At 41.3% G+C, this 14234-nt stretch overlaps 1 protein-coding gene across 1 annotated transcript; it reads left to right on the plus strand.

Annotated features, from left to right (window-relative positions):
* Positions 1-9701: 9701 nt before the first annotated feature.
* LOC110689094 lies at positions 9702-11462 on the plus strand. The gene is made up of 2 exons (XM_021865825.1): positions 9702-9975; positions 10764-11462. The coding sequence occupies exon 2, from the start codon at positions 10773-10775 to the stop codon at positions 11343-11345; it is 573 nt and encodes a 190-aa protein (XP_021721517.1). The 5' UTR covers positions 9702-9975; positions 10764-10772; the 3' UTR covers positions 11346-11462.
* Positions 11463-14234: the final 2772 nt, after the last annotated feature.

Genomic DNA, 14234 nt, shown 5'->3' on the forward strand with positions numbered 1-14234 from the left:
ATGTGGCGGCTGAGAAGCAGGCGGCCACTTCTTCTAAAACTCCAGCTGGGCCACCTGGAAGTATGAAATTATCCTTGTAAATTTTAGACTTGCTCCCTTCTTTACTAGGTCTAATCCGTTTGTTTATGCTTGATGCAGCCGGCCCTCAGGAGCCTGACTTGGTCGAGGTGGCCAAGTCTATGATCAAGGTCGTTCCTCCAGCTGAAAGGGAGGCGGTCAGGGGTGTCGGCACCCTTGACCTAGACGGGATTGCAGGGGTCCTTGCTGAGGTATACTTAGCATATTTTTGAGTATTTGAATTCCAGGACGCCTGTTTTCTTTTTTGTTTGGAAACTGACGCCTGTTCCCCTTTTTACTTAGGCCCTGCTCCGAGTGAACGGCCTTCGCAAGCCCCTTGACCGGAAGAACAAAGAGGTAAAGGCTGCAAAAGCTATGGCCGCCTCTGACTGTGATAAGGCAATGTTTCAAATTTCCCAAAATGAAGTTCTGACCATTGATATTCTTTATTATCAGGCGCAGGCTACCGCCGCTATCCGGGCTCAGTTAGAGGCGGCCCAGAAGAGGAATAGCGAGCTGGAGGCGACCATCAACAACCTCAAGGCCGAGCTGAGACCTCTTCGCCAAAAGATGTCCTCATACGAAACCTTGGAGAAATCCTTGGCGAGCGTAAAGGTACGCCTGCTGACCCAGGAGAAGAGTCTTACTCAGGAGCTCTCGGAAAAGGCCGAGCAAGAAAAGAAAGAGCTGGTCCGGGAGATGATGGAAGACTCTGCTCAAATCCAGCGCATGACTTGGGGCCGCCTCTTCCCCAATGCCGACTTTTCCTCATGGGAAAAAACGTACCGCCAGTGTTCTGATAGATATAATCAAGAGATCCTGGCGGCTGCTGAGGAAGAGGCGTTGGAGGAGGAGGAGGAGCCGGTAGTGGCGCTTGTGCCGCTTGGGGGTAATGCATCAAAGAAGGATGCAGTTGAAGCCGAGTCCAACAAGAAGAGTGCTGACCAGGCGGCAGCTGCTAATATTGAAGATCTGCCCCTTCTTAAGCTTTATGTCTTCTTTCCACGGCCTGCGTGCCGTTTGTTTTGTATTTACCCGGCCAGGGGGTCGGGGCTCTAAATATTTTGCCGGTCTTTAATGACGGGCTTCTTTTTAATGAATTTTTTTGTTTTGCTTCAAATTTGTTTAAGTATTGAATATTCTGATATCCAATTGTACACTATACCGACTGTTTTACATGGCCGATAGTTGCAGACAGGTACGGATAGTTAGTCACGCCGCCTATGCCCCTGGACGACTGGTTGTCTGTTTCAAGGCTAGACGATCAGTCGGCCATTTATCCAATCGGTATTCGAACCATTTTAAAGACTGGATCCCCTTTAGGCAGGCGGTTCTGTCACATAAAATTAACCAAGTAGGAAAGTGGTTTCCTACTTGTCATGTTTTTAGGCTAGAGACTTTAGGCCGTCTAGGCCGACTGTTTCCCGCCATATTCAATCTAGTGTGAACAGGTGCTGTATGAACACCTTTTTAGTTTCATACTAAAATTTTTAAGGAGTGACCAAGTAAACATGATTGTTACCTACTCGCCAAGTAACTGAGTAGTAGAGGTATCAAGCGGTGGATACCGGTTGTTCCCCTTTATTCGCCAATGTTTGTTGGCTTTTAACTCATAAGTTGTTAACCTAGCAGGAGTAGTGGTTGAGAGCCCCTGTTTGCTAAAAACAGGCGGACGACTCATACCTTTTAGGCTCCATACTAAGTTTGAGAGAGTGACTATGAGTTAACTTTGGAGTTACTCAGTCGCCGTCACTCCTGCTTGAGTAGTAAAGGTACCAGGCGGCAGAGGCCGGCTGAACCTTTTGATTCGCCAATGTTTGTTGGCTATTAACTCAAGAGGTACCCCCTTCATTTATCCCAAGTAATACAGGCGGTCATCTGACTCAGATGCCAACTGCTACCACTGGTTTGGTTAGTGATAGAGTTATCCTTGTCTCAAAAACGGCTATGTGGTTGCCCTTGGGGGCAGTCGTATAGGTGCCGTGTAATTAGTTTATAGAGCAATGTTCCACCCAAAAGGGAGCTGCTCTCTGCGACGAATTTCATCCGGAGGGATGCTGCCGGACGCCTGCTATGATGTTGGGACAGGTCGTATTAGTTTTGAAGATTGGATCAGTTGGCTTGGCGCCTGGTCTGATCAGTCGGCTTGTGGCCTTAGTTAGTTCTTGGTGAACGTAGGTGCTAAGTAAAAGGAGGGTAGCCGCCTGTTTAGGCACAGGGTCGGCCAGGCCCTGATCATTTTTAGTTAAGTATAAGGGGGGTGGCTGTGTGTTTGGAACCAGTCGGCCCTCTTCTATGGAGAGTAGCCGACTATATGTCCAGACGGCATGCCCCTATGGTGATAGAGTAAAATATTCAATGGAGAGTAGCCGACTGTAAAGGTACAGGCGGCATGCCCCTCTGAAGATAGAGTAAAATACTCAATGGAGAGTAGCCGACTGTAAATGTATAGGCGGCCTGCCCCTCCAAAGATAGAGTAAAATACTCAATGGAGAGTAGCCGACTGTAAAGGTACAGACGGCATGCCCCTCTGAAGTAAGAATAAAAATTAAACATGGAGAGTAGCCGACTGTTTGTCAGCAGGCATGCCCCTCTTAAGTAAGAATAAAAACTGAGTATGGAGAGTAGCCGACTGTTTGTTAGTAGGCGTGCCCCTCTTAGTACAAAATTGAATATTAAGTATGCAAACTTTTATTAAGTAGCCCTTGACTATTTACATCATTCAAAAGAAATATTTCTTAAGATTATCTACATTCCAAGTTCGAGGCAACGGTTGTCCGTCTGGTGTTCCCAGACGGTAGGTACCGTCCCTGACCTCTTCACAGATTCGGTAGGGTCCTTCCCAGTTGGGAGTTAGTTTGCGAGACTCATTAGCCCTACCAACTACTTCCATTTTTCTAAGTACAAAGTCCCCCACTTTGAGTGGACGCCTGTGTACTTTTTTGTTGTATGATCTAGTCATTCTCAGGCGGTAAATTTCATGGCGCAAAACAGCATTGCCCCTCCTTTCAGGAAGTGAGTCTAATGCCAGGCGCATGGCTTCCCAGTTTGCCTCTTCGTCATATAGCATTACTCGAAGAGTCGGCTCGTAGTGCTCTATTGGAAGAACAGCTTCCGCACCATAAGTTAGGAGGAATGGAGTTTCTCCAGTCGCCCCTTTTTCAGTCGTCCTAATGGCCCAGAGAACATGTGGTAATTCATCCGCCCATAGGCCGCCTGCTCGTTCAATCTTTTTCTTGAGACCGTCTGAGATGATTTTATTAAAGGCTTCTACCTGGTCGTTTGCTTGTGGACGGCCGACAGATGCAAAGTAGTGTGCAATTCCTTGGTCACCCAACCAGCTTTTGAGAACAGACGTCTCAAATTGGGGACCATTATCAAAAACCATAGACATGGGAACCCCGAACCGAGTGATGACATTTTTCCAAATGAATGAAATTACATCCTTCGTCTTGATTCCCTTTACAGCCTCCGCCTCTACCCATTTAGTGAAGTAGTCGACGGCAACAAGTATGTACCTCCTTCCGCCTGTAGCAGGCGTATATGGACCCAGAATATCCATGCCCCACTTAGAAAACGGTAGTGGGCTATGAATGGTAGTGAGGTCAGTAGCCGGACGGTGAATTAGTTTGCCAAACCTTTGGCACTTGTCACATTTTTTCACCATCACCATCGCATCCGCTTCTAAAGTAGGCCAAAAGTAGCCCTGCCGCCTTGCCCGTTGAGCAAGCGTCCTACCGCCTATATGGGAAGCACAGTAACCAGAGTGAAGATCGTCCAGTATCTCTCGCCCCTTTTCTAGAGTAACACACTTTAAGAAAGGTTGAAGGTACCCCCTTTTGTGAAGTTCCCTTTATTATTTCAAAACTGGTTGCTCGTTTTTCAGTGCTGCCGCCTGTTGATGATCATCCGGCAGGGTACCATTTGTCAGATATGCCCTGATTGGATCCATCCAGGTTGAGCTTCTGTCTAAGATTCCAATAGGTTCTTCCTCAATGCTTCTCCTCTCCATTACTTCCCAAAAAACAGTTCGAGGAGTATCACAGGAGGCGGATGATGCTAATTTTGAAAGTGCATCCGCCCGGTTGTTTTCTGATCTCGGCACTTGAGTCAGATGGAAATCCTCAAGGGAGCCGACTGCTTGTCGGACCGCCTGTAAATACTTGATCATAGCCGGATGGGTTGCTTCGTATTCGCCATTGCACTGACTCACTATCAATTGTGAATCGGAACAGGCGTCTATTTTTCTTGCTCCTGCCGCCTTGCACATGCGGATTCCGGCTAGTAAAGCTTCATATTCTGCCTCATTGTTTGAGGCCTGAAAACTGAAGCGTAAAGCATACTCGTACTTGTCACCCTCTGGCGACTGACATATGACTCCTGCTCCACAACCATTTGAAGTAGAGCTTCCATCCACATATACCTTCCAGACTTGGTCTGTAACTTGAGAGTCCGGAGGACAATCATCTCAACAATAAAGTCAGCAAAGGCTTGCCCCTTCACTGCTTTTCTAGGCTCGAAAGTAACTTCGAGGCTCTGTATTTCTATGGCCCATTTGATCATTCGGCCTGACGACTCCATGATGGTCAGTGGCCGCTTGATAGGTTGGTCTGTATACACGACGACTGCATGTGCCAAAAAGTAGGGCTTCAATTTTTTAACAGCCATGAAGAGTGCAAGACCAAATTTCTCCACTAAGGGATACCTCAACTCGGCATTTTTCAGTACATGACTGACAAAGTAGACTGGGAGCTGACAGCCGTCTCTTTCAGCAAGGAGAACAGCGCTTAACACATGATCAGAGACGGCCAGGTACATGTAGAGTACTTCTTTGGGCAAAGGGCTGACCAGCCTCGGCAAGGAAAGCAAGTGAACTTTCAATTTCTGGAAGGCGGCCTCAGCATCCGGCCCCCATTCAAACCTTGCCTTTTTCTTAATTGCCTGGAAAAAGTATAGGCATTTTTCGCCTGATCGGCTTAGAAATCTTCCCAAGGCCGCCAGACAACCTGTTAACTTCTGAACCTCTCGGATGGTACGAGGCGACTGCATGTCAATGACCGCCTGCACCTTCTCAGGGTTCGCCTCTATTCCTCTCTGATTGATAAGGAATCCGAGAAATTTCCCAGACTCAACTCCAAAGACACATTTCTTGGGATTGAGCATGACATGGTGCCGCCTGAGTGTGGCGAAAGTTTCTCGGAGGTCCGACAGATGATCTTTCTGAAGTTTAGACTTGACAATCATATCATCAATATATGCCTTGACATTTCTCCCAATTTGATCAAAGAACACAGTGTTTATCATTCGCTGGAAAGTGGCCGGGGCATTCTTAAGACCAAACGGCATGACCGTGTAACAGTATAACCCCTGATCAGTGACGAATGCCGTCTTCTCCTGATCTTTCTTCCATAAAGGAATTTGATGGAAACCAGAGTAGGCGTCCATAAAGCTCATCAAAGCATTGCCGGCTGTTGAGTCGACCAGGTTATCAATTTTAGGCAGAGGGTAACTGTCTTTGGGGCACGTCTTGTTTAAGTCTGTGTAGTCTACACACATTCGACAGGTGCCATTCGGCTTTTTAACAAGCACCACATTTGCAACCCAGTCTGGGAAGTAACATTGCCGAATGAACCCTGCATCAAGTAATTTTTTAACTTCGGCGGCTGCCGCCTGACTTCTTTCTTTGCCATGGTTCCGCTTCTTCTGCCGTACCGGCTTCTTTTTCGGATCCACGTCCAGTTTATGTACCGCCAGATCAGGACTAATGCCTGGCATTTCATGGACTTCGAATGCAAAGATGTCCTTGTATTCTTTCAATAGTTTGTGAAAGTCGTCACCCAGGTCCCTTAGAGCAGTCGTCCCAACCTTGATTGTTCTGTCAGGACGCGAGTCATCTAAGATCAGGTCCGTATGCTCACCAGCTGGCTGAGGGCGGAATTCATCCGACCGCTCCTCTGCCAATGATTGCTATTTTCTGTCTTTTCTCGCGGCCCCTGTCTGGGATGCCTTTCTCTTCTTGTCGCCTGCTTCTTGAACAGGCGCACTCTCCTTGACATTGTCAAGGTCTATTTTTCCACCGCTCGACCCAGTGGCCATAACAGTGGGCTTGACATCCGAGAGATAGCACTCTCGGGCCATCCTCTGATCTCCCCTTAGGGACCCGACTGTTCCATTATCCCTCTCAAACTTGAGCAACATAAGAGATGGGATTATAACAGCCTTGGAATTATTCAGGGTTGGTCGTCCCAGAATCATGTTGTAGGCCGAGAGTTCTTCTACTACCAGGAACCGGACTACCATGTGTCGTCCTTCTCCTTTTTCGCCCAGGCGGATGGGTAAATCCACTCGTCCCACTGGGTGGACGACTCCTCCTCCAAACCCTTCTAAAGGGTGGGATGCCGGATGTATGTAATCAGTCTGATATTTTAGTTTCGACAGACATTTGCTACTGATGAGATCTGAGGAGCTTCCGGTATCTATGAGGATTCGGCCAACTCTCTGGTTGGCCACTTTACATTCAATAACGATAGGGTCGTCATGCGGCCCTCTTACCCCTCCTAGATCTTCTGCAGTGATGACAATCTCAGGAAATGAATATTTGGAGGGCCGTTCTTGGTGAACGGAATTTACATCTAACCGTCTGATATTGTCTTTGTTGCCCCTAATAGTGGGGCCGCCTCCTGAGAAGCCGCCTGCAATGGTGTAGACGGCTGCATCATCTGTATCAGAGCTGTCGGCCTGTTGATTCTTTTTGGTCGACTGCTTTTTTGAGGAAGTGTTCCCCGTAGATTTCTTGACATAAGTGTCAAGATCACCTTGCTCAGCCAGGCGGTCCAGATACCGCATGAGAGTGATGCATTCATTGGTGTGATGACCAACATCTTCATGATAATCACAGAATTTTTCTTGGTTCCGATTGTTTGCAGAACCCTTCATGGGGACCGGCTTTTTAATTGAGATCCGTCCCTTGATTTCCTTTAGGATAAACTGGCTATCCTTGTTAAACACATACTTTGGGGAGTATGATTGAATTCTTTTTTCTTCTTCTGGGACGGCTGTTTAGAGGAATCAGTTGCCCAGACCTCTATTCTCTTCTCGTCTTTGTTTGACGACTGCTTCTGTCGTCCTTCTCTTTTGTCTGACCTTTTCCCGTCTGACTGTTTTACCGTACTACAAAGATCAGTCGCCTGTATATAGGCTTCCGCTTCAATCAAGGCCTCTTGAAGAGTCGCCCCCTCTTTCGGACCAAATCAAATTTGAAGGTCGACCCGTCTTTGAGACCTCTGAAAAAAGTCAGTATAGGCTACTTCATCCGGTAACCCTTGAATCTGTATTCTCATCAGGTTAAACCGCCTGATGTAAGAACGAAGCCCCTCCTTCTCGCCCTGCTGAATTGTTCCTAAATCAAGGGTCGTCTTCTTCGCAGGGATGTTCATGGCGAAGTTGGAGGTGAATAAGTAAGTAAGCGTCTTGAAGTTATTTACACAACCAGTCGGCAGGTTGCCGAACCATTGTTGTGCGATTCCTTTGAGAGTCGCTGGGAAACACTTGCACCAAGTGGGATCATCCAACCCTTGAAGGTACATCAGATTGGTGAATGCCATCAGATGGTCTTCTAGGTTAGTAGTGCCGTCATAGGCGCCTACTAATACATTTTTCACTTTGGCCGGCTGAGCGGCTTCAGTAATTTCCTTGGAGAAGGCCGACGGCTGTTCACCAAGTCTAAGAAACCGTAGCTGCCAGTCCATAGGTTGGACATTTTTTGCTGCATGTCCACCAAACGGAGGTGGCTGTAAAAAATACTGTTGTTGCGGTACAAACGGTAAGTTTGGTACCGCCTGGTCGCTATGAAAGCCGGACTGACGGGAGGTGCCGCCTGACTGACTCTCATGATACGACTGAGTATGCCTCATCGAGGTATTTCACAGACTGTCTTGGAAGTTTGAAGTAGAGGCCGACTCTGACAATCGGTCACTCTTCTTCTGCTCTAGCAGTAGCCGAGCGTCTGTGTATGTTTTCCTCGACCCGTCCGCCTGAATATGACGAACAGGTTTCCTATTTCCTGGAGTAGGAAAACGGTATTTTGTGAAATCAAGGGCAGGTGGCTCCCACTTCCTAGATTTAGGATGAGGGGTCGCCTCTCGCCCTTGAACTGGTTTCCTCTTCCGTGAGGTGGAGGGTTTCTTAGCCGACTGCTCCTTGTCCAGAGCAGGCGGCTTCTTGTTGATCAACTCTTGAATTTCTTTCTTGAAGTCCCTCATGAAGGTCATGAGTTCGTTCCTTGTGATGGGAGCAGACCCATCAGTCGGCTGCTGCCGAACAGGCGGTGCGCCTGCTGGCTCGCTTCCAGTTTGAAGATGTTCCCGTTCCCTCCTTTCGGTATGACGGGTACGTCGGGCCTTTAGGGTCCCGTCTGAAGCTGTGTGAGCTGCAACTTCAAATTCATTCTCAGTATCGTGGTCCGACTGAACTAGAGGGTCGTCCAGGGGACGTCTCTCTTCAGGAGCCGGTACAAACGTGGATGCCATCTCAGAAGTACTCTCCCCACAGACGGCGCCAAGATGTTTCGGGGTTTTCTGATGTCCTGCGGGAGAGTTACAATTCCGAGACTGGAACCGGACGCCTGTACCTGCAAAACAAACGGATGCTCCGGATGATTGGAGATCCGCCTTCGACGGTCAAGTTAGTACTTGATTAAGGAGTAATTAATGCGGAAATTAAAGTGATTGGGTCTCTCTAGGTGAGAGTGTTTAATGTGTGTAATCTGCGTTTTTAGCGTAATCTCCCTTAATGTGGATTAAGGGAGGTATTTATAACCTCGGGAAACGTGTCAATATAGGTTTAGGTTAACCTTGGGCTGATTGGGCTTCCCTCGGAAGTTGGGCCTAGGTGACCGGTTATCCCAGGTGTCATGGGAAGGACACGTGTCGTGTCGTAATTGGTCCATAGTGGACGGATCATTGCTTGACACGTGGCAGGCTCCTATTGGCCCATGTGACGGACACATGGCGGAACCTGATTGGTCCACTTGTCAGATGGTGATTGGTGGGGAAAAATCCCCTAATCACCTAGGGTCTTGCTTTTATGCTTTAACATGATTATGATTATTATTATGATATGATTATTATTATTATCATGATTATTATTATTATGTTGCTTGGTACATTATTTTATATTTATTTCTTGATCACGCCTTTTATGCATGTTTATAGGGAATTTGGTATTTGCAATCATGCTTAATAAGATAATTAATAATCTTGTTAGGGTTATATGATTATAATTCAAGTGATCGCCAATAATAGTTTATTTGTGCATTATATTCAACCAACATAGATTAAACAGGTTTAGGGTTAATCCTATTGATTGCATGTTAATTAAAAAGCGCACATGAATATGATCAGAATAAAGTAGAGGCCTATTATTAGGGCAGGTTCAATCTCTTTTAGGTTGGATTTGTACCTTCATCCCCGAACCCTTATTTGGTTCATGACCTTATGGAGTTGACGATCTCTTGGATCGTTAAGGGGTGTAACCTTCACCTCGTGAACGGTTTACAAGTTCCTTAAAAACTTGTTGGCGACTCTTTTGCTCTATCTTCTTCCCTTTTGGACGCCACCGTACTTTAGTGTATGATCACAGTGGGGTTCAAGCTAGTGGGATTTAAGGCTTGAAATTATTCCCTACAGCTAATTGACGATTTTTTTCTGTATTTTTTTTCAGTTGTTTTACTTTGATCGCAATCAAAAGAAAAGCATCATGCCACCAAGAACTCCTATCATATCTGTATGGACAAAGGATATGGAGGTCGAAAGGATGAAGTTGGAGAGCCATTGAGTTGGATTGGGTAATATTTTGCCTAGAGCTGAAATCAAAAGGAAAACAACACAAGAAGAATCTACTAATATAACAACGGCCAAGGTTTGATTAGAAAATATATCAATATTATTGCATGTTCATTATTTTCATTTATAATGTTCATGTCTGGTTTGATCTGCATGCAGTTAGATTAAGTCTAAATTATGTATAGTTTTACAGACCTATTTCCTTGGCTTTGGCTGATTTAGTCATTGATCTGTTTGGTCTATCTTCATTTTTCCAAGCACTTGGGGCCATCTATTTGTTTGATGTTAGTAGACATTAGTATTGTTGGTGTTTTGAACTTCAGTCTTCTTTTCTAATCGGAGGACATGGATGCAGGACATGGTCTATCTTCAGTCTCGCTTTCTTCTATGTTAATGATGAAACAAGTCTCTTTGGTTTGTTCAAGTTCTTGTAGCTTGTAGCTTTGTCTATTTCAGGTTTTGTTCATCTTAATGGTAGGAAGTTAGGAAAAGAGCATCCTATTTCTGTAGTGATTTGTGACCTGCATTCTATTGGTTAATGGTAGGAATTTCTTTTCTAAAATGTTCACATTCACTAAAGAAAACGATGATTGTGTTCATATTTTGAAATGCATATGTTCACATTTGGAATTGCTTATGTTCATATTTTCATGCCTATGTTCACTTTCTGAAAATCTTTTATTCACTTTAGGGAACTTATGCATATGTTCATACTTTGCATGATTATGTTCACTTTATTTTATTTGTATATTCACTTTTTTATGCGTATATTTCATAATGATATTATCTTTTATTTCTTTATATTTTATTTTCATATTTGAAGGCATTATATTCATAATGTCTGTTCTGTATGTTCTTCTGTAGAAGGAATTTATGGAAGAGTTTATTAATGTGGTCAGAACTATGGGTGGGAATTGTGAAAAACTGTGTGAAATGATAAATCATGCTGAAGAGCTTTTCCCAAATAATCTTCTTTACAAAACAGTGGGAGATTACATGCAAAAGAAATTTAAGGATCCTTCAAATCCTTCAGTTTTGAGTCAAGATGAAGAATTATTTGGTACAGATTCTTTCTTGAATGCTTTAGATAAGGTTGAAAAGGAGTATTTGGAGAAGGTACAAGCTGAAAAGAAAGCAAGAGAAAAAGAAGAGGCAAAGGGGAAGAAGAAAGTAAGAGAGTCATTGGATCCACAAACTGCTTGGAATTTAGGGATCGACAAAGAACAAACTCCTAGTCCAATGGTTCATCCAACGGAGACTCAGATTGGACAAAACATTGATTTGAACCTCGGGCTAGGTATGGGAGGGTCAATTAGTGCAGGTGTGGAGCAGGAGCAACCGGTGATTGAAGCATCGAAATTTGATCATATGTTCAAAACTCAAGACCCTACATTTGAGGACATTTTGAACAAACCATTGAATTCAGAATTTCAATATGCAGGGTAATGTGACTCCTAAATATGATATATATTTTGTAATAACTAGCTAAGATAGTCTATGTAATGTAAAGAGAAAACTAATGTTAATTTTTTGGATGAACAAACTAGAAAAAGTAATGTAAATTTTTTGGACATCAAAAATTATTATATATTCTATGAAACTTATAAATTATATTATGAAAATATTTTTTTACTATAAATATCTATTATTGTTTGATATTCATTTTGTTTTATATTATGTTCATCTATTGACAGATCTAAAGGAGAAGCGAAAAATCCAGGGTAAAAAATGGAAAAAGCTTATGTTCATTTATATTAAACAGTTGTTCATTTATATTCACATATTGATCACTTTTACTTATTATCTGTGTTTTGCAGAAATGTGTCAAAGGACAAAACAGCAAGGTGAATAATAAAAAAAAAAAAAAAAAAAACCTATTTACATAATTTTGACATTTTATAAACTAACAATGTTATTTTATGTAGTGAAATTGAAATTGGCAAACGACCTATAAGACATATTCACAATTTGTCTGCTTGTCTCAAATCACCATTCATGGTAAAATACAAAGATTTTTTCAAGGATGTGAATTCAATGAATGCAACAATTTCTGACTATGCATTCAATGATGGTCCTAAGGAGTAAGTTGCTCATTATTATATTACTTGTTCATAAAATAATATGTTTTGTTCATTATTATTGTTCATTTTTTAAAAATGGATTGTTTTGTTTGTTTATTGCGTGTGAAGTGAGGTAATGTACTTTGATGGAGAAACTAGTATTAAGAGATCTCAAATGAAGACACTAGGCACAGATGAAGAAATTGACAATTCCATTATTGATGCTTGGGCTACAGATTTTAAATTACAAGTGTCGAAAAAACAACATTTACTTCAGCATAATTCCATATGTAAGTTCATATATTAGAACTAGCTTAGAAGTTCATTAATTTTTTTTTTGACGAGCATTAATATTTTATTAAACGTTCATATATATTTGATGTTCTTTAATATTTTATTAAAAGTTCATATATTAGAACTAGAAGTTCATTAATATTTTATTAAAAGTTCATATATAGGTACTTATTTATTTATGTTTTTTTATTTATATGCAGGTGATAGTGTGCACAAACCACATTGTTAAGAAAGAGGGTGACATGAAAAAAAGAATTTCAAAATTCATTTCCAGACTTCAAATTGAAATGAAAAACAGTGGTATCAAAAAAATAAAAGAAGTCAAACAATTCTTTTTCCTAGTGTCAGCATTTAACCACTTCTACTTGGTTTGCTTCAATATGTATAATGCCACTGTTGATATGATTGATAATAGAAAGCTTCCCATGAATATGAAAGCAAAAGACAAATACAGTATCTGTCCCATAAAAATGATAAATATTAAATACTCATCTTTTTTAATTTGAACTTTCTGTGAATTTCACTAATTTATTTCTATTGTTCATTTCCTTATAACTAACTATTGAATGTGTATTTTCAAAATTAGCTTGAAGCTTTTATAGGGTTTTTGAAAAGCCAAAATTACAATGAAAAAGAACTAGATGAAATAAAAGCTTTCAAGCCTAACTTGATAAAAATGAATTGGAGGAGCAATTGGGACCATAAGAATTGTGGTGTTTATTTGTTGAAGCATATGGAAACATACACATCAGAACCTTCAGTAGAATGGGTTTGTGATCTGAAAGCTGATAATGTAAGGTTTCAACTCTTTTAAAATTCAATTTATAACTATGTTCATTTATATAGAGTGTTTGTTCATATTTTAAATATCTATGTTCATACGTTTTTCCAGATTGATCAAATCAGAAAGCTAAGAATGAAGTATTGTGCTGAGATATTACTAAGCAATACCAATAGATAAGCATACAGAATAAAGATGGCTGCAAGACGAAGGATTGAAGAATCAACTTAGTTTTTTATAGTTAATAACTTTGCAAAGACAACTTACTTTAATAGTTGTGGATTCCTTTTATGACTTGAAACATCAGTTTGCATGATATTTTGCATTTAAATTTGAGATTTATCTCATTATTATATAATGGTAGATCACTTATATAATGCTAATTGATCATCTTTCTTTTAAAAAATCAGTAAATTAATTCTTGGAAATCAAAAACATTTATAAAATAAAAATAAGTAATAATTTGTTTTGTTACAACTTTTAGGCAATTGAATAAATTGTCAATTATTAAAAAATCAAAACATTGATTGCCTTATCAAACATGGATAACATTTCATTATATTGTGAAACATTTGAAGATCCACCAACTTCACACCCTTCATTTGTAGCATTGCGCAAGCATGAAAAAAAAGAGATAAAATAAAAAATAATTACAAAAACACATAAGTTCAAAAATAAAAAGCAAATGTTCATAAATGTAACTAGGTTGTTCATATTTACCTGATACCATTTGATGTTCTCATAATGAAAACTTCCTTTCTTAGCTTAATATCCAAATTGACTTGATGAAGAAGGTTGACTCGTATTATTGTTTTTCTTTGAGGGTTGTCGTCCATTACCCTGTAAATTAATTTTGAGAATGAAGTCTGAGAAGCATTTGTTGAGGTATTAGTGTTATTCTTTGAAGATTGTTGTCCAATACGCTGTAATAAATGTTCAGGCTCTGTAGCATAAAGTTCATATAATTAAGCATAAAATTCAAATAAATGATTACCTGTGAATTGTAAGTATTTTCCCTTGATGAAGTTTGAGCATCATTTGCTGGTACTTTTCTCTTCTTACTTGCACCTTGAACACCCTAAAAATATTATAAAACATTAATAATAGAATACTATTCTTTCAAAAACAAAAATAATAGAATACTATTATAATTGAAAGTATTTTAAAAATTACCATTGATGATTGCCCATTCATCTGTTT

This window comes from Chenopodium quinoa, unplaced genomic scaffold, assembly GCF_001683475.1.
Source record: "Chenopodium quinoa cultivar QQ74 unplaced genomic scaffold, ASM168347v1, whole genome shotgun sequence".
NCBI lineage: Eukaryota > Viridiplantae > Streptophyta > Magnoliopsida > Caryophyllales > Amaranthaceae > Chenopodium > Chenopodium quinoa.

What these genes read in the sequence shown, in the direction of transcription:
- LOC110689094 (XM_021865825.1), top strand. Translation starts at nt 10,773, where the DNA reads ATGGAAGAGTTTATTAATGTGGTCAGAACTATGGGTGGGAATTGTGAA.